At 33.9% G+C, this 18599-nt stretch overlaps 1 protein-coding gene across 1 annotated transcript in view; it reads right to left on the reverse strand.

Moving 5' to 3' along the window:
• Positions 1–4266: 4266 nt before the first annotated feature.
• Positions 4267–18599, reverse strand: part of Pof1b (POF1B actin binding protein) — an 86499-nt gene continuing 72166 nt past the window's right edge. Inside the window, exons 11-17 of the mRNA XM_048336136.1 lie at positions 17615–17728; positions 16669–16821; positions 16295–16414; positions 14819–14947; positions 13881–13963; positions 6408–6522; positions 4267–4485 (exon numbers count right to left, since the gene is read on the reverse strand). Coding sequence (XP_048192093.1) covers positions 4480–4485; positions 6408–6522; positions 13881–13963; positions 14819–14947; positions 16295–16414; positions 16669–16821; positions 17615–17728 — 720 coding nt within the window. The 3' untranslated portion in view covers positions 4267–4479. The remainder of the gene's footprint in view (positions 4486–6407; positions 6523–13880; positions 13964–14818; positions 14948–16294; positions 16415–16668; positions 16822–17614; positions 17729–18599) is intronic.

Genomic DNA, 18599 nt, shown 5'->3' on the forward strand with positions numbered 1-18599 from the left:
GAATATATGTACCTAGATGTATAAAACAATTAATGAAAGTTGTGTCAACTGAGTTATTTTTTTATACCAGTCCCAAGACTTGAACTCAGGGCCTAGGTGCTGTCATTGAAATTTTTTGCTTCTGGCTTTGGTAGTTTAATTGGAGATAAGAGTCTCAAAGACTTTCCTGCCTGGACTGGCTTTGAACTTCAATCTTTAGACCTCAGCCTCCTGAAGAGCTAGGATTATAGGCATGAGCCACTAGTGCCCTGCTGAACTACTATTCTTTCATGAACCCCAATAGAAAATGAAATCTATTAGCATTGCATTACATCAGTGGTTCTCAAATGTTTATAGAAGGTGAGGCAATTTGTTAAAATGCGTATTCTGATTAAATTGTGGCATCTAGCACTCTGCATTTCTAACAAGCTCCCATTTGTTGCCACCATATGAGTAATAATGATTTAGAAAAAAAAGCATCTCATGTAATCCCATGGTTTGGGCATGTTTTGGTATCCTTGCTGAAACAAGAAAGTAAGTGAATAGAAGGAATCTGAATTGAGATGTGAGTAGCAAGAAGGAACTAGTCACATATGGTACTGGAGGAAAGCAAAGCAGGGAAACATGCTTTGGCTAGACAATTTCAGGTGCGGAAGAAGCAGTCTGACTAGAGACTGGACCTATGAGAAGTTTGAAGTGAGAAGTCTTTTGAGTTTTCAAAGAAAAGAGTATGTTATACTTTACATTTTGAAGCTAGAAGCTGTGTGAGGACTGTAGAATTGCTGAGGGAAGCAACACTTATAGCATGGTAAGAGGTTATTTTGGTAATTCATGGTCACAGTAGAGCTGGAGAAAAGCGGATGGGTTTCTTCTTACTTGCAAATTGGTCCTAGGGAACTTCAGTCCCTGTAAAATATATGTGAATCAGCCCATGTTAACCATGTTTGTGTGTGTGTGTGTGTGTGTGTGTGTGTGTGTGTGTGTGTGTTATTTGCAGAGAAATGAATGGACTTGAAAAAAAATGTTAAGTAAAGTCAGACTCAGAGACAAAGGATGCATGTTCTCTCCGATATGTGGAAGTTAGATATGAATTATAAATATATATAAATATACAAGGTTTTGCATATATGTATACACAAATGTATTAACTAAAATATGGTATATATGAGGAAAGAAACCAATGATGTAACTCCTATGAACAACTAATCGGCAGTTTTACAAAATACCAGGAAGCTGGCAGGGGGTAAGGTCAAGTGAGAGAGGAAGTGTAGGTAAATGCAGTCATAATATTCAATGAACATGAGTGAAAGTGGAACCAGGTAAATTGAGGGGGTTGGTGGAGTTGGGAGAGATGAAGGCGAATGATCAAAGAGGTGACACATGAAGAATCATTGTGCTCAAAATGACAGGTTGAATTGAAAACCCTTTGTACAACTGCTTAAGGATAATGATAATAGTATTTTTCTGTCCCAAGCCTTCCTGTATAACAAAATAGATATCATCCAAAACTAGATCTATGGGGTCAAAATGCCTTCACAAGAAAGGGGAAAAATGGAAATTACTGAAAAATCAGTTTTCTAAATTGGTTCAAGGCCATTATGTACAGGCAAATTTGTCCAATTGTCATAAATAACCTGTGTATAGAGCAAAGTCATTTAGCCAAGAGGATGTGAACAATACTGCATATTTTTATTTGACCAAAATTACCATGGAAATCAAATAAATTAGTAATGACGTGTTGGGAAAGATGTAACATTTAAGGAAATATTTCCAAAACTTATCATTTACAGTTAAAAGATTTTTTTATTGTCAAAAGAAATATGTCATTTTTGGAAATTGCAACAATGGGAAGGATGTGTGAAGATGGCTTTTTGTTAAGGTGATCTAAATTGATTAATGAAAAATTTTTAAAGATTTATTGTGTTACTGCCTATGTAAAGGAAAAGTAATACAGTTAAAGCACTATTAAATAGATGGGAAGAATATCTGAAACAAGCAAACTATAGAACTAAGAAAACTAAATTCTTATTTGATGGAGAGACCTGGATCAACTGGCTGTAACTTAGGTTAAAGCGACATTTTTGGTAATCTACATCAGGATATGTTTTAAGGTTTTGTTCATTTGTGTTCACTACAGTGGGGCATATTAATTTCAACATAAACATTCACATAATAACTTCCTGATATATGTAAGTCTAAGAAAAAATTCTTCCTCCATGTTTTCTATTTGAATTTCCAGAAAGACCATACAGATAGGTTAACATATTTAGTAGACACATGAATGAATGACTCTGCATATAATTGTACAGTTTCCATTTTATTTGACAAACCTAAAGTGTAAAACATAAGGAATTAGAAGCATTTCTCCCCTGACATTTGTAGTTTTCATAGATAATGTATGAAATTGGTGAGAAGATATCATTCCTATTTCAATTTTGCATTAGTATTTTATTAAATTGTATTTTATTATCTTTAGTTGTACACAGAAGTTACCATTCAACAAATCAGTTTATGAATACAATGCATGTTAATCAATGTCTCCCTTTCATTATTCTTCCCCATCCTTCCCAACCCCTCCTCTCAATTTTCTTAATTTCATAGAATATACAATTAATATTATGACTGCATTCTCCTCCCCACCTTTCTCTATATTAAAATATTAAAAGCTATTAAATCTAATAAAGACCTTTAATGACCTTATTATTCATGGATCAAGTGGATCAAGGAAGTGCTGACATCTTAACAGTTCCCTAATTTTGGATTCTTTTTTTGGGGGGGGAGGGAAGGCCCATTTTCAATTTCAAACAACAATAATGGTAATTTTTCAAAGAAGATAACTAGTACTAGGGTTTGAACTTAGGGCTTGGCGCTGTCACTTTACTTCTTGCTCAAGGCCAACACTCTACCACTTTAGCCGTATGTCCACTTTGGGCTAGTCTCATGGACTTTCCTTCTTGGGCTAGCTTGGAGCTTTGATCTTCAAATCTCAGCCTCCTGAATAGCTAGGATTACAGGCATGAGCTACCAGCATTTGGCTGATTTATATAATTTGGAACAAGTGAATAACAATACACTTGCATTATAGTTATATAGATGAGTAGTTGGCAGCAGAGAAACTACTATGTTGTTCTGACACCAAATGATAAAAACATAGAGTATTATTAATATTTTATACCATAAAATATTGACAAACTAGCAGTTTCATAAATTCCTATTTTGTAACTTAACATTTCAAAAAAAGTACTAAGGTAATATAAATAAGTCTTTTAGCTTAATAGCAAGACCTATTTGAATGTTTCTATAAATGTATATTCAAAGTATTTCCCCTTATTTATAGCTTCATTTGGCATAATGTCTGACCTTTGCTTAAGAATTTTTAGTATACTGCATAATTGTTAGAATCTATTTATAAAGCATGACAGAATTCTAGATAGATATTTGTAGATATTATACTTCCAGACTTTATTAGCTTGTAACCCAAATATATTTGCTGCCTTTATGGAAATTTTAATGAATACAACAGTATTTGTTCAGTCCTAGCAAAAAAAGTTAAAGTTAAGAAATGAGCTCCTAACTTGTAATGTATTTAACAGTTGTGTTTACTTTAAGGTTATTAGAATCTAACTAGCCACCTAACTTCTAAGTACAGTAAATACTATAAAATATTTCTCAAGTAAGATACAACTATCAAGTATATGGTGCTTCTATTTTTATTCCTTAGGCCTTTGTACACTAGTTCACCACTATGTTTGCCTACCACTATGAGAAAGTTTACCTTCTTTTCCCCCTACTACCACAATATAGACTTATGTGTTAAGAAAGTGAGTGGATTCATCTGGGGAGGCTATTTTTTGAAAGAATAGATTAGTGAGATAAGGACATGTACTTAGACCCAAGTAGCTTAATGTACAATTTAATGGATGTAGTCATTTAGGACATTAACTATCACCTTTGATTTAGTTATGTGTCCAACAAGTGCCTCTAGCACATAATAAAGTATCTCCTATAGTCATAGGCTTAATATCAGAGAAGAAAATTTAGACTGGATATATAACCTACTAGTTAAGATATTTCTTATACTTCGTTTTCTTTTCTTCTTTAAAAGAGAATTCAATTGTATAGCTGATTTGCTCATCTAATACCAGAGAAAATATTTCTAATAGAATAACTTGTAAACTCTCTTATAACTAGCTCAATATCTAGGAAACACACTATCTGAAAAACAGTGAGTTATGTTTGCATAGTGTCCTCAATGTAAGTTTAAACAAGGTTTCTCCAGTCTGCACATTGTCATACTAAATACATAGATGTTACAGAATTGATTCAGGTCTAAACAGTTGGAAAACAGATCATCTGAAGAATTAAGTGATTCCATTAGAATCACTGGGTAGCATGTAACATGGGTCAAATTTTTGGATGATCATCAGTGATAGAAATCTACCAAATACTGATGTAAACACAAAATCTCCACTGGGTTGCAATACTATCATGTGGATTCATTCATGGCTAGAAAAAGAAAAAGGAGAAAAAAAATTTTACAATTGGCTCATAACTTAAGGTATTATTGTATGCACATAGGTCTGGAAAATATTTAAATTGATAGGAGTAAGACAAAAGAGATTAGCAACACATTTTTGGTACTCTTTTACACGATATTCTATGAAACAATGATCTATCTCTATGAGATTAGTCAGTATATATGTTTCAAATAACAAGTAGAAATGAGACTGGATTGTGTAGATTTTCTCTTAGTTTAACTTGCTATGAGTCTCTCTAGCCCTTTGTAATGTTTATTGTTGTATATTTTAATGGAGAAAGAAATGCTTGCTATTCCAGATTCTTTATTTGGTGGTTTGTTAGATTACTGCCACCTGCAGCAATTGTTTCTCAGTCTTCACTTTCAGCACCAAATTATACTTCGGTGCCAAGTTCTGGTTCTTTTTTTTAAAACTCATCTGCTTCTTAAGTCATCAAGTACCCTTTTACAGTTGATAACTTAGTAATTGGTCATGTCAACTAATTAATAATCCAAGAAAAATGACGTATTTTCAAGGTTAAAATAGGTACTAGAGCTAAACTTACTGATATTAGTTTATTCAAATTTTGGAGCTTGTTTGACCAAATGATATTTTTGAAAGTGGGTTAAGAGAGACTTTGTTTTATTAACAACACATCATAAGTGTAATTTTTAAGATTTCTTCAAAAGGCTCTCTAGAGTACTCAATTGATTTTTGTGTATTTATCTATTGCTTTTCACAGTGTACTTAAGGCAATACATGTAAAGTAAGTCCATATTTCACAAGTACTCACTAAAATGAAGTTTCCCAAACTGAACATATATGTACAATCATCACCCAAATCAAGAGATAGAACATTGTGAGAAATCCATATGTCCATCTAGTCCTCCCTTGCAATCAGTGACCTTTTCAAAGATAGATGGGATTTGCTTGCCTTTCACACCTAGCCAGTTTGACAGGTGGGCAATTTTACTAAACAAAGCAAAGGTCACTTTCAGAATGTTGTAAATCAGATTATACATGATTTGAAAGCTGGGATTGCCAAACTGTATTCTATTAAATATGAGAGATGTCACACACTCTTCTACTCACTGTTAGTGGATTAGTATTAAAATTATGAGACTGTAAGAGTGGAGGTTTTTCAATTTCATCAATATTAACATCTTAGGAATCATTTTTGCATAATACTTTTCTGCGGGGAACTGTCCTGTACAATGCAAAATATTTGCCAGCATTCTTGGCCTCTATACAACAGATTCCAATATACCCACTCTCTAGTTGTAAAGAAGAAAAGTCTCTAAAACTTACAATCCTGAGGATGTAATTCAGAGCCTGGGTGCTTTCTGTGATCAGTTTTGCTCAAACTTAGTGCTCTATCACTTGAACCAGAGCTTCACTTCCAGATTTTGGGTGGCTTTTAGGTATGAGTCTCATAGACTTTCCTGTTTGGGCTGGTTTTGAACTTCAGTTCTCAGATCTCAGCTTCCAGAGCAGTTAAGATTACAAGTGCAAACCACTGGACTCTGGCTTATAAGGTTTTTACTAACCAGTCCTTTAGCAATGGATTGAACAACTTAGACTCATGTTGCAGTCTGTGTTGTCTATGTCAAGCTGCTGTTTTAGAAGGTAGACATTAGATCAAATCAGCCTCAATGTAAACTATAAAATTTAAAAATGGAGATCTTATAATCTAGTGAGAAAATAAACATCCTTCCTCTCTTCTTTCAAAATACTAAAAAAAATATAATCTACAGGAATAGCTTCCATATTTAAATTGCAGGAAAAATTCAATTGTAGCATGACTCTTCCACGTTAGAAATCTCCGTCATAATTGTCCATTGTATTTTACCCATAATTTTCAAAAGTTAAGATCTGGTCACTATAGGGCTAGAAATGTCAAAGGAAACTTACAGAAGTCCATTTGTCTTCTGTTTTCTCAATCACAATAGTCTGTGTGTCACTACCTGGTGGTATATATTCATAGTCATCATACAGGAGGCCTAGGATTGGATACTGTGTCCTGTACCTATACACACATACAAAAAATGTTAATAAACATAGGAAAAATTACATTTATTTTTAGTCACTCTTAGATTTTAGCATGCAGAAGACTAAGATTGAATTTACCTAGTCTGAAGTGCAGAAGGAAAAACAACTGAAGAAAAGTAAAGTTTCAAATAACTGTGATACCACAAGCACAGAATACGTGCACACTGAGAATAACACAAGGAAAGGAAGGGAGAATGTCAGAGAATATATAAACCACCAGACCAACCATGTTCCTTACAGCATTATTTACTATAGCCAAGTTATGGAATCAGCCTAGATGCCCCTCAATGGATGAATGGATCAAGAGAATGTGGTATAGGTACACAATGGAATTCTATTCATCCATTAGAAAGAATGATTTTGCATTCAAATGATATTTGTAAAGAAATGGAAATACTTAAAAGGGTTATGTTAAGTGAGGTAAGTCAGGCCCAGAAAGACAGAGACTGCATGTTTTCCTTTATATGTCGAAGCTAGAATTGGCTTACAAATGGCTAAGTCAATAAAATTAAGTGCTATGCAAGTGTATACAAATGTGTGTTAACTGAAGTATGGTAGACCCAAGAGAGAACTCAAATAGTGAAATTCCTTAGAAAGGCAAAATCAAAGTTCAACTAAAATGAACACCAGGAAATATGTACTTGAAAAAGAGGTCACAGTGTCATGGGGAGAAAGGCAGATGAATAAAGAGGAGAGGGAGAGGAGAATGCAACAATGAATTCAATGTATATCCTACAAAATTAAGGAAAGTAAGGGTAGGGGTGGGTTGGGCAGGACAGGTGAAAATGTTAAAAGGGATGACATCGATCAAGATGTTTGTATGTTTTTGTATATGGCTTTGTAAAAGGGCCAGCTACTTAAAGATAAATTTAAAAAAGAAATAGTGTCTGAAAAGTTCAAAAATTTGATGAAAGCAAGTTGAAAACAAACCAGAGAGTTCTATACTTTGACACATAATAAAACTTCAAAAGTGAAAGAAAAAGAGAAAACCTTGGAACCAGCAAGCAAGAAATATTTTATGTGAGAACTCACAATAAAATTTCAACGTGCTTACTCATCAGAATTCATAGAGGTCAGAAGGCAATGGAATAACATAATTGTTATAAGAATGACAATATCATCAAAAGTTCTTTACCTAGGAAAATTCTTTCCTTTGGTGGTACTAAGGTTTGAACTCAGAATCTTGTGCTTGCTAAACAGGCTCACTATCACTTGAGACATGCCTCTTGTAAGCAATACAATTAAAATGAATGGAAAGTAAGAAAGGAAAAAATCCCAGAAATCTTTCCTATAAAAAATGCCAAAGGATCACTTGGGCTTGAACTCAGAACCTGGGTGCTGTTCATAAGCCCTTTTGCTCAAATGGCAGTATCCTATCATTTGAGAAACAGCTGCAAGTCCTGCTTTTTTGGTGGTTAGTTGGAAATAAATGTCTCACAAACTTTTCTGCACAGGCCAGCTTTGAATCTCAGTCAGGATTATAGGCAGGAGCCACCGGCACCTGTTTCTGAAATGTAAGAACTCTAGACAGTGTCTCCAATTCATAAGGAGGAATAACATCACCAATACATAATTATATGTGAGCATACAAATAAGTATATGTAATTAAATGTACAAGTATCTCAGCTATTTTTGCCTATAACTTTTTATCAATCTTTCAATCTAAAAAATCTTCATATTGCAATAATTACAATTGTAAATCTGTGTTAATGGTCAAAATGTATAGAGATGCTATTTGTGTAATGATAAAATAAATTTAACAAAAGACTAGGTTTATATAAAATAAAGTTTCTGTAGTCTGGGGGTATTGCTCAAGTGTTAGAGCACCAACCAGATAAGCAAATCTGAATAAATTTCAAGGCTCTGGTACGGCCACCTCCAAAGAAGTAGTTTTTTTTGGGGGGGGGGGGGGTTGGGGGGGAGGGGAGTTTGAACTCAGGGTCTAGGTGCTATTCTTGAGCTTTTTCACTCAAGACGAGCACTTTGAGCCACAGCACCACTTCTAGTATTCTGGTGGTTAACGAGTGATAAGAGTTGCACAGACTTTTCTGCCTGGGGTGGCTTTGAACCTCAGTCCTCAGATTTCAGCCTCTTGAGTAGTTAGGGTTACAGGCATGAGCCACTAACTCCTGGCTGAAGTAAAGTTTTTATGTATTATTAAATTAGAATTCAATAATTTAGTCAGAACTACATGGTTACAAGATGTTAATTAAATTTCTAAGGCAAATAATGTGAAATATTAACAATTTAAGTAAAACTAGCAGTAGAATAAAAACATTACATTGGGATATATTTAACTCAAAAGAAGCCAATTGTGAATAATTACAGCAATAAAAATATACTAGATAATGCAGAAAACAAATAGAAATGTGGTAAGTACAAATCCTCGCTTATAAAGCACATTAAATGTAAGCAGATTATATGACTAAGAGAGTGACAAAATATATAAAAACTATAATCCTATGCTGTCTACAGGAATAACACTTTAGATAATGACAGAAATTGCTTGAAAATGAAAAGACAGAAAAAGATATTCATACAAATGTGTGGTATATTATTATTAGACAAAATAGGTGTTTAAAAATATCTATTGAAGAAAAGGGAAAGATGTTTTATGAAAATTAAGCCATTGATCCACCAAGAAAGTAATAATATGGACTATAACAGTGATAAATGTATATAGATCTAGTAACAGAACCCCCAAATACATGAAACAAAAACTGATGGAATTTAAGGGAGAAATAAGTAAATAGCAATATTTGGAGATTTTAATAGCGACTTTATTTATTTAATAAAGGAAAGAGAAGAGTTGAACTTCTTTTCAAGAACTAAAGTATCTAGACCTAAAAGGTATGAGTAGAATTGTCAATTTATCAAGACCCAAGCACATAATTTTTCTTAGATATGCATGGAATATTCTCTAGGATAGAACAAAATAAAAAGTCAGCCACGTGGGGCTGGGAATATGGCCTAGTGGTAGAGTGCTTGCCTCATATACATGAAGCCCTGGGTTCAATTCCTCAGCACTACATATATAGAAAAGGCCAGAAATAGCACTGTGGTAGAGTGCTAGCTTTGGCAAAAAGAAGCCAGAGACAGTGCTCAGGCCCTGAGTTCAAGCCCCAGGACTGGGGAAAAAAAGTCAGCAACTTTAAAAAGACTGAAAAATCATACCACGTATATTTTCTGGTATATGAAATGGAATGAGAAACAAGGAACAATAGGGGATTTTTGGTGACAAATATGTTTAAACTATGTAACATTTGTAACCAACAAATAAGTCAAAAATGAAATAACAAGAGAACTCAGAAATGGTTTACAGGGCTGAGAGTGAGTTTAGGTCAGTGTTAATGTGCTTGATCAGCATGTACAAACTCCTTGAGTCAATCTCAGTAGGTTGTTTGTCCAGTACTTCCAAAAAGAGTAAGAAAAGTAAATCCTCTGAGACAACTACAAAGGAAAACATAACATGCTGAAATTTATGCAATACAGTGGAAGTAGTGATCAAAGGAAAATGTACAGTTATAAAAACAGGCTAATGTTCTGTCTTAGCAATTGGAACAAATACAAACTAAATACAAACTAAATCCAAATAGAAAAGAGAAATAGAAAAAGTAGACAGAAAATACATGGAATAAAAAATAGGAAAAAATAGAGAAAAATTACTGAAGCCCAAAGTAGATATTTGTAAAGTAAGCCAACAAAAGTGAAACCTTCAAGATTGACCAAGAAAAAAGAGAGAAGACTCAAATTATTAAATCCATATTGAAGTGAAATCTATTTGTACAACTATTGAAAGAGAATTGTGTGTATTTGTGCAGTATTGGGGTTTGAAATCAGAGGATATGTGCTATCCCTTAGGTTTTTTTGTTCAAGGCTTGGGCTCTAATATTTGAGCCATACTTCCACTTCTGCCTTTTTGCTACTTAACTAGAGATAAGTCTGGACTTATCTGCCTGAGGTGGCTTTGAACTGCAGTCCTCAGTTCTCAGCAACCTGAGTTGCTAGGATTCCTTGAGTAAACCACTGACACCAGGATAAAGATAAAATAAGATATTTTTAAAGTGAGACTGTGACTCACTATGATTTTACAGAAATAAAATTACTATGTAAAAGTAGTATGGAATCAATGCCAACAGATTAGCTAATATAGAGAAAATGGACAAGAACCTAAGAGGTACAATGTACCAAACTACCTCAAGAACAAGTAGAAAATTGTGAAAACAAAAATAACATTTCTACCTCCCACTAGTATTATGTTACCAAAATTTAAAGAATTAATGTTAATCATTATGAGGATTTAAAAATGATAGAAAAGGAATACTTCCTATTTCATTCTATGAAATACATTTTACCCTGATACCAGTACCAGAAGAAAAAGTACTTCTTTAGACAACTAAAGATCAGTATCTTCTGTGAATAGAGAAGAAAGGAATTTGAACAAAATGCTAGAAAATAAAACCCAGTAACACATAAAAATCATTATATGACATGAACAAGTATGCTTAATTCAAAGGACACGAGATTGTATAACATCTGAAAACCATTTAATGTACACTATATTTATAGAATAAACGACAAAAAAATCTTTTTGATCATCTAAATAGGTACAGAAAAAAACTTGAAAATTTCTTCTAACACATTTTCACAATTTCTAAAAAGTAACTCCATAAACTATGAATAGAAGGGAACATCCTCAACTTGATAAAAAGCCCATTGCTAAGATGGTATTTAAAGTTAAAGAGTGACTGTTTCCTTCTAAGAACAGGAATAAGAGAAGAGAACCTACTCTTAACACTTTATTTGACATTTTAATGGGGATTGTATAGAAACTAGTCAACATAAAGAAACAAAATGTGTCTGGTCCTGATGATGTCTCAGGCCTGTCATCTCAGCTATTCAAAAACTTGAGATCTGAGTATCAAAGTCAGCTGAGGCAGAAAAGTCTGTGTGACTCATATGTAGTTAAACACCAAAAAGCTGGGAGTAGAGCTATGACTCAAGTGGTAGAGTGCTAGCCTTGAGCGCAAAAGCTAAAGACATCAAAAGAAAGAAAGGAAGGATAAAAAGAAGGAAGAGGGAAGGAAAAGAAAGGAAGAGAAAGAAAGAAACTAAAAGAAAGAGACACAGAAAGAAAGGCAGAGAGAAAGAAATGAAGGAAACAAGGAGGCATGGAGGGAGGGAGGGAAGGAAGGAAGGAAGGAAGGAAGGAAGGAAGGAAGGAAGGAAGGGAGGGAGGGAGGGAGGGAGGGAGGGAGGGAGGGAGGGAGGGAGGGAGGGAGGGAGGGAGGGAGGGAGGGAGGGAGGGAGGGAGGGAAAAGGAGAGGAGAAAAGAGAAGAAGGAAAGGGAAAGGAAAGGAAGGGCAGGGCAGGGCAGGGAAATGTATCCAGGCTGAAAATGAAGAGGTCAAGCATTCTATTAACAAATCACCTGATCTTGTCATAGAAATTTCAAGGTATTCAATAAACCATGAAAACTAACAGATGAGTTCAACACTGTTAAAAATTACAAAAATGAATATAAAAATCAATTGTAATGTTACACACTTGCATGAACAATCTCAAATGAAATTAAGAAAACAATTCCAATTACAATGGCATCAAGAATACGATACTCAGGAATTAATTTAGTAAAAAGAAAAACTGTAATACTTGTATAATGAAAAGAACAAAATGTCATATGGATTTAAAGAGGCTCTAGTCCTGCCTGAAGATGTAGCTCAGTGGTACTACTCTTGCCTAGCTTGGCATGTATAAGGCTCTGAGTTCAATCTCCAGTAGACAAAAAGGAAATATAATAATAGAAATCAAAGAGGATCTAAACGGAAAGGAGTCCCACTCTTATGGATCAGAAGATTTAATATCATAACAATAATATGACCCAAGGTGTTACTATTTCAGTGAAATTCCCATAAAAACACCAGATGGTATAAACTGAGAAACTTAATGTAAGATTCATATGAAAAGAATGAGACAAACAATAGGCAAATGAATCCAGAAAAGAAAAATAGTTTGAAGACTCACAATCCTGATTACAAAAGTTACTAAAAAAGACTACAGTAATAAAGGCAGTGTGGCACTGGAAAAATATAGACAAATAGATCAAAGGAATAAAACTAAGAATTACAAATTCAGCCTTATATTTTTGCTCATTTGATTCTAGTCAAGAATGCCAAGTCAATTCAGTGGGGAAAAAAATGTGCTCCACAGATGTTTCTGAGACAATTGAATATCTCATGAATTAAGAATGAATTTGGGCACCTGCTTCACATCATATAAAAATAATTCTAAATGGATTACAGTTCAAAACTTAATAGATAAAATGATAAAACTCTTAAAAGTGAGCATAATACAAATCTTTGTATTCTTGGCTTAGGTAGTAGTTTCTTTTATATATACCAAAAGCATAAGCAAGGAAAGAAACTGTAATGAATTATCCTCATTTACAATTAAAACATCTTGCCAAATATTACACAAATAGTGAAAAAATAACTCATGGTGTAGGATACATATTTACAAATTGTATTTCTGATAAAGAACTTGTGTCCAGAATATATAAGGATTGTTTTCAATCCAACAATGAAAAGCAACTAAATAAAAAAAGGGGAACAGTTTGATTGGAATTTCTCTAAAGAAGAAATATAAATGAGCAATAAGCACCTTAAAATGTTAAAGAATTAGTTTGAGGGAACTACAAATCAAAGGTACAATTGGATACAATGTCTCACCATCTAGGATGGCTACAATCAAAGAGAATGACACTGAAAAATGTTGGAAAAGATGGATTGAAACTCACTTCTACTGCTGGTGGGATTGTGCAATGTATTTGAAAGCAATAGAGGAGTTTCTCACGAAGCACATACAGAGTCACCATGCTATCTGAAGACACCACTTTAAAAACATAATTAATAGAAATGAATACATAGTCCATACAAACTGTTCATGTATGCTCAAAGGAACGTTATTCATATCAGTCAAAAGTTGAAAAACAACTGAAGTACCTATCAACTTGTAAATAAATAAATAATAAATGTAGATGGGTGTTACCAGATATTATATATAACAAAAAGCAGCATTGACATAAGCCAGAATGTAGAGGTATCTTGAAAAGAGGCAAAATGGAAGAATCCAAGTGCAACAATTCCACTTATGCTAAATATTCCAGGCTTTTGTCAAAACTGTTTATAGTTATTTTCTGTTTGGTTTTGCTCAGTTGCTGGAATATTAGCTGTCATCAGTACAATGAGGGAAGACTGAGAATGATGTCCACACAACCAAAAGGCAGAGGCAAAATGCTGAAAAAAGACATTTCAAATTCATTTAATCATACATTACTTTTTAGTAGTAATGGTAGTCCTCCCACTGCTGGAGGGTTGGTTGTGAGATGAATATATTTCTTGTCTCAACTTTGAGAGCTCCTTAGGAATAAAAAAACAATAGTCACTCAAAGTAAAGTATAAAAATGAAGGGAATGAACACATTTGATCATTTAACAAAATAAGAGTAATTGGTGCTGGGCCCAGTGGTTCATGCTTGTAATCCTAGCTACTCAGGAGGCTGAGATCTGAGGATCGCAGTTCAAAGCCAGCCCGGGCAGGAAAGTTCCTGAGTCTCCTATGTCCAATTAACCACCAGAAAACCAGAAGTGTCACTGTGACTCAAGTGGTAGAGTGCTAACCTTGAGTGTTCAAGCCACATGATTACAAAACAACAACAACAACAACAACAAAACACCTAATTGCCACTCCTCATGTTTGTTTTGGTGTTAAACTGTTCACTCCACTTGTTGAATATCACATAGTATTGCTTCATAGTATCCAGTAAATTATGTCTTTTCATTAATTCATATCTGAGATAGGATATTATATCTGGTGGACAACTTGATACTGAACAGACATAGGTCTCAAGATGAGAATGATGTGAAAATTTTGTGTCATAAAAGCTTAAAAAGTATACTCAGAGCATAAAAACATTGAAATTTCCATTTGGAAGCAGATGCAGACCCTTAAAAGAAAATTCATCAGTCAGTATTACTCCAAGTACTACTTTTTCAATAACAGCAATATGATATTAGCCATCATTTTGGTAGGTTTTTTTTTTCTTTCTTTCTTTTTTAGTAATTATTGTATGTCAGCTCCTTGGCCACATATTGCAGATATGGGAGGAATATAACACAGCTCATGATTTGTAATAAAGTGCTTTTTAGAGATACATCCCCTTCTAACCCTACAAGACTGAGCTGCATTCTCCTTCCCCATTCCCTCTTTCTTTACCTCTGACTGGCGCTTTATAAGGGAATCCTTCTCTTCTAGCAAGCTTGTCAGTTCGTGAAGCTTGAATTGAAAGTCACTACAACTTCCTTCTCTCCTTGAAACATCTTTTTGGTACTGGTTTAGCTGGGACTAGGAATTTAGGAAGAAATAAGTATTATTATCATGTTCATTAACATCATATGCAACGGAGTACCAGTTACTTATGAAAAGAAAAGTACTTACAGTTACAAGTTTAAATAGAATTTGATCAACGTAAAATATAAATGGAATTGCCAGTTGGGGATTTATTATTTTTAAAGGTTTCCTTGCTATTTGGTATAAAGTATTGTCAAAAGAACACTCCTGGGCCACAAAAACAAAAATACTGCTAAGAAAACAGGTGCTTCAAATAACTTCAAATATTAATTCAGTATTGTTGGTACTAATATTGTGACTTGCAGCTCACAAATTATTTCTTATCATGTCTTATCTCTGTCTTCAGAGAATCTTTGTGAGATAAGTATTCATCTAAGCCTCCTTTACAAAAGAGGTAAATGAATTCCAGAAGACAAATAATTTGGAATTACATAGTAATAGTAGTAACTCAAGGACAAACCTTGTGATTACAAGTCTTGTCCATTTCCTCTTTGTACATGTTTAACTTTAGGTTAAAGTGCCATTAGTAACACTTAGATGGAAAGTAGGAATGCAATGGAGAAAATCTTGTGGAAAGATCTGTAGGCCTTTTAAAAATTTATGGTTTAGAGAGAGCAGGTTGCTTATGCCTGTAATCCTAGCTACTAAAGGGGGTGAGATCTGAGCATTGTGGCTCCAAGTCAGTCCTGGCAGAAAAGTTAGTGAGACTTGTATTTCCAATTGACCACCAAAAAGAAAAAATCCAGAAGTGGAGAGCTGTGGCTCAAGTGGTGGAGCACTAGTAGAATATTTAAGTATATTTGACTGCATTTAGCAATCAGTAAGGCTAGACTGAATCAGTCCAAATTAGAATTATAAGGTAAAGCACGTATTCTTACAACTACATTGATTTTGATGCCAATTACAGATACATAAAATTTACCACAAATTACTTGATATTTATGATCCCTCAAAGTTCAGTGAGAAAAAAATGTAATGAAGTCAGTGATGGCTTTGTTTGATAACCTTTCTTTTTGTTTGATAATCTTGACTATTGATCTTGCCTGCGTAAACATTCTTTAAGCAATATCATAAAAATTTCATCACCTATCTTCAAAATGAAATGGATAAAAACAAAATTAAAATTGTTTTTACTATTAGAGAAGCGAAAATAAGTTAAGTTAGGAAAAACTTACCAATTTTTACACAATGCTACACATTTAAAATGAAAGGTTCTATGGCATTGTTCTAAAACTTGACCTTCAGTAGATTTTTCCTTGTAGCTTTAAGCCTGAAACTGACATTGTTGTGTTAGAAACATTGTGCTGACCTTTGTATTTATGCAATGTAGGATCAACATACCCTTAGCTTGCTGATCTCTCGATCTTTCTCTATTCTCAAGTTTTTCACCATCTCCATGTAGTGGTTGCCAATCTCATCCATTTTAGCCTGCAGCATTGGGCTGCTGCATGTCTCAGAAACCTATACATGCAAGAATAATGTTCCATAATTAGATTCCAATAAACATGCTAGGTTAGGTTACAAGGCTTACTAATATATGATTGTCATATAAGTAAAGAATTTATTGAAATAATGAGAGTGTTTCTGGAGAACTGCTATAAAACTTCAAATGTCAGTTTAATAAGATATGTGGGTGTGTATTTGCTATGAGTAATGCTAGGATTATAATTATATCTCAATCGCAATATTATATATTTAAAACAAAAGTGTAATACCTGCACTCTAAGATTCTTATTCTCTTGCTCTAAATTACGTTTACAGAATTCCAGTTCTTTTAGTTTGTATTCCATATCTGATACTGTATGTCGAAGAGAAAGATTATTTTCCTCCAACGATTGGCATTTGGAGCTTGAGTCTTGAAGTCCTTGCTGTAAAGAAGACAAATACATAGGACAAATACATTTCAGTTTTTGATATAAGAATTTTGTTTGAATTGATTCAATCAGACAAATCAGGCAACTACTTTTCAAATCCAACCTTCTCATATTAAATGATGCATTCAGCCAGCTATGGAGAATAAACATCTTTCCTTTGATCTTACTTGCCTAGTTCAAATGAGAAGGAATCAAGATTAATTTTCAAGGTACTGATTTTGTTGTCATATTCTTGCAGCTCTCATAATATTGTATCTTGCCTCATATTTCTAATCAGAATGACCATGTGCCTGCTTCTGTAACTAGTGATGTAATTGGGGATAGTCATGAGACTTAGAGATTAGGAAGTAAGAACCTTGAAATGTTCATTACAATTTCCCAGGAATTGTCTCTGCTTACACATCTGTAGATCTCTAGTGTTCATCCATTTATTGTTCATTGACTAAACACAAGTTAAGATCTACAGAAGATTTTTTTCATTAATACATTTGCAGATTAAGGAATAAGTGAACTTACATTTTCAGAATTTATACAATCATTGTCATCCAACAGTATAGATAATTGTGTATCACATATATTTTGTATCTATAACATATAAGTTTATCTATTTTTCTGAGAGGGCTTTCAGTCATTGGAAATGCCTAAAGCTATTCCATTCTTACATGAACAAATTGTTCTGTCATATTTTAATTCTGTCTGGATTGTATCTCATAACTCTAATATGTCAGTTATTGTGCATATGAAAAGCTATCAATCTAGTTTGTCACCAACAAAAGCACCAACTTACTTGCTGCTGGCGATTATTTGCTCTCACTGATGCCAAGAGCTCTTCATATTCTTTTATTTGAGTTTCTTTGAATGTCAAATCCTTCTCAAGTCTTATCTTGTCATTTTCCAGTGACTAGAAACATAAATTATTTATTATGACTCATACTTGTAGAAATGTTTTAACAGCCACATATTAGAAAGAATTGTTTATACTGGAAGATTTAAATAAACACTTGTTTCATTTGTAGTTGGTTAATAAAATAGATTTCTTAAAAGTTAAGCAAACTATGAGATGGAAAAGGAATGAAGCCTTTTATACATATATTAGAAGGGACGTTTTGATGGATTAACTAACTCTAAGGGCAATGAAGCAGAATCTTCTGAATTGTTTTAATGTGTTTTTCTTCCCAGTCTACAATGACTCCTTGTTAATCTCAGCAGGTGGTGAAATTCCAAATTAAAGTCAAACTGCATTCATCAGAAGTCAGAAGCAAACAAACAAAAGCCAAAAAACCCACTCCAAAGTTCTCTAGGAGTTATTCATTGTGTGAAAAGCATTCTGAATGTATCTAACTGATGGCACCAAGAAAACCAATTAAAATAGACAATAGAAATTAATCAGCAAAAGCTGGACCTGGATCTATGGCTCAAGTGGTAGAACATAGGCCTTGAGTGAAAACTAAGGGAGAGTTTTAGGCCCTGAGTTCAAGTCCCAGCATAAAAATAAAAACAAAACAAAACAACAACAACAAAAAACCCTGCAGCACTGAGCTCCCTATATGACAGTGAGGGACAACTGAGACAGATGGAAGTTAGTCAGATACCTTTATCAATGAATGTGTCAACCTTTCTGGCATATGACCAGTCCACAATAAGTTACTGTGGAGTGCATCATAAACTTCTTTCCCATAAGTCATTTGAAACGAATGCACAGGAAGATATGATGGAAACACACCTAGAGACTGAGCTGGACCTGAGCACAATCACAACAGCTGGCCGAATCA

This window comes from Perognathus longimembris, chromosome 28 (genome assembly GCF_023159225.1).
Source record: "Perognathus longimembris pacificus isolate PPM17 chromosome 28, ASM2315922v1, whole genome shotgun sequence".
In the NCBI taxonomy this organism is placed as follows: Eukaryota; Metazoa; Chordata; class Mammalia; order Rodentia; family Heteromyidae; genus Perognathus; species Perognathus longimembris.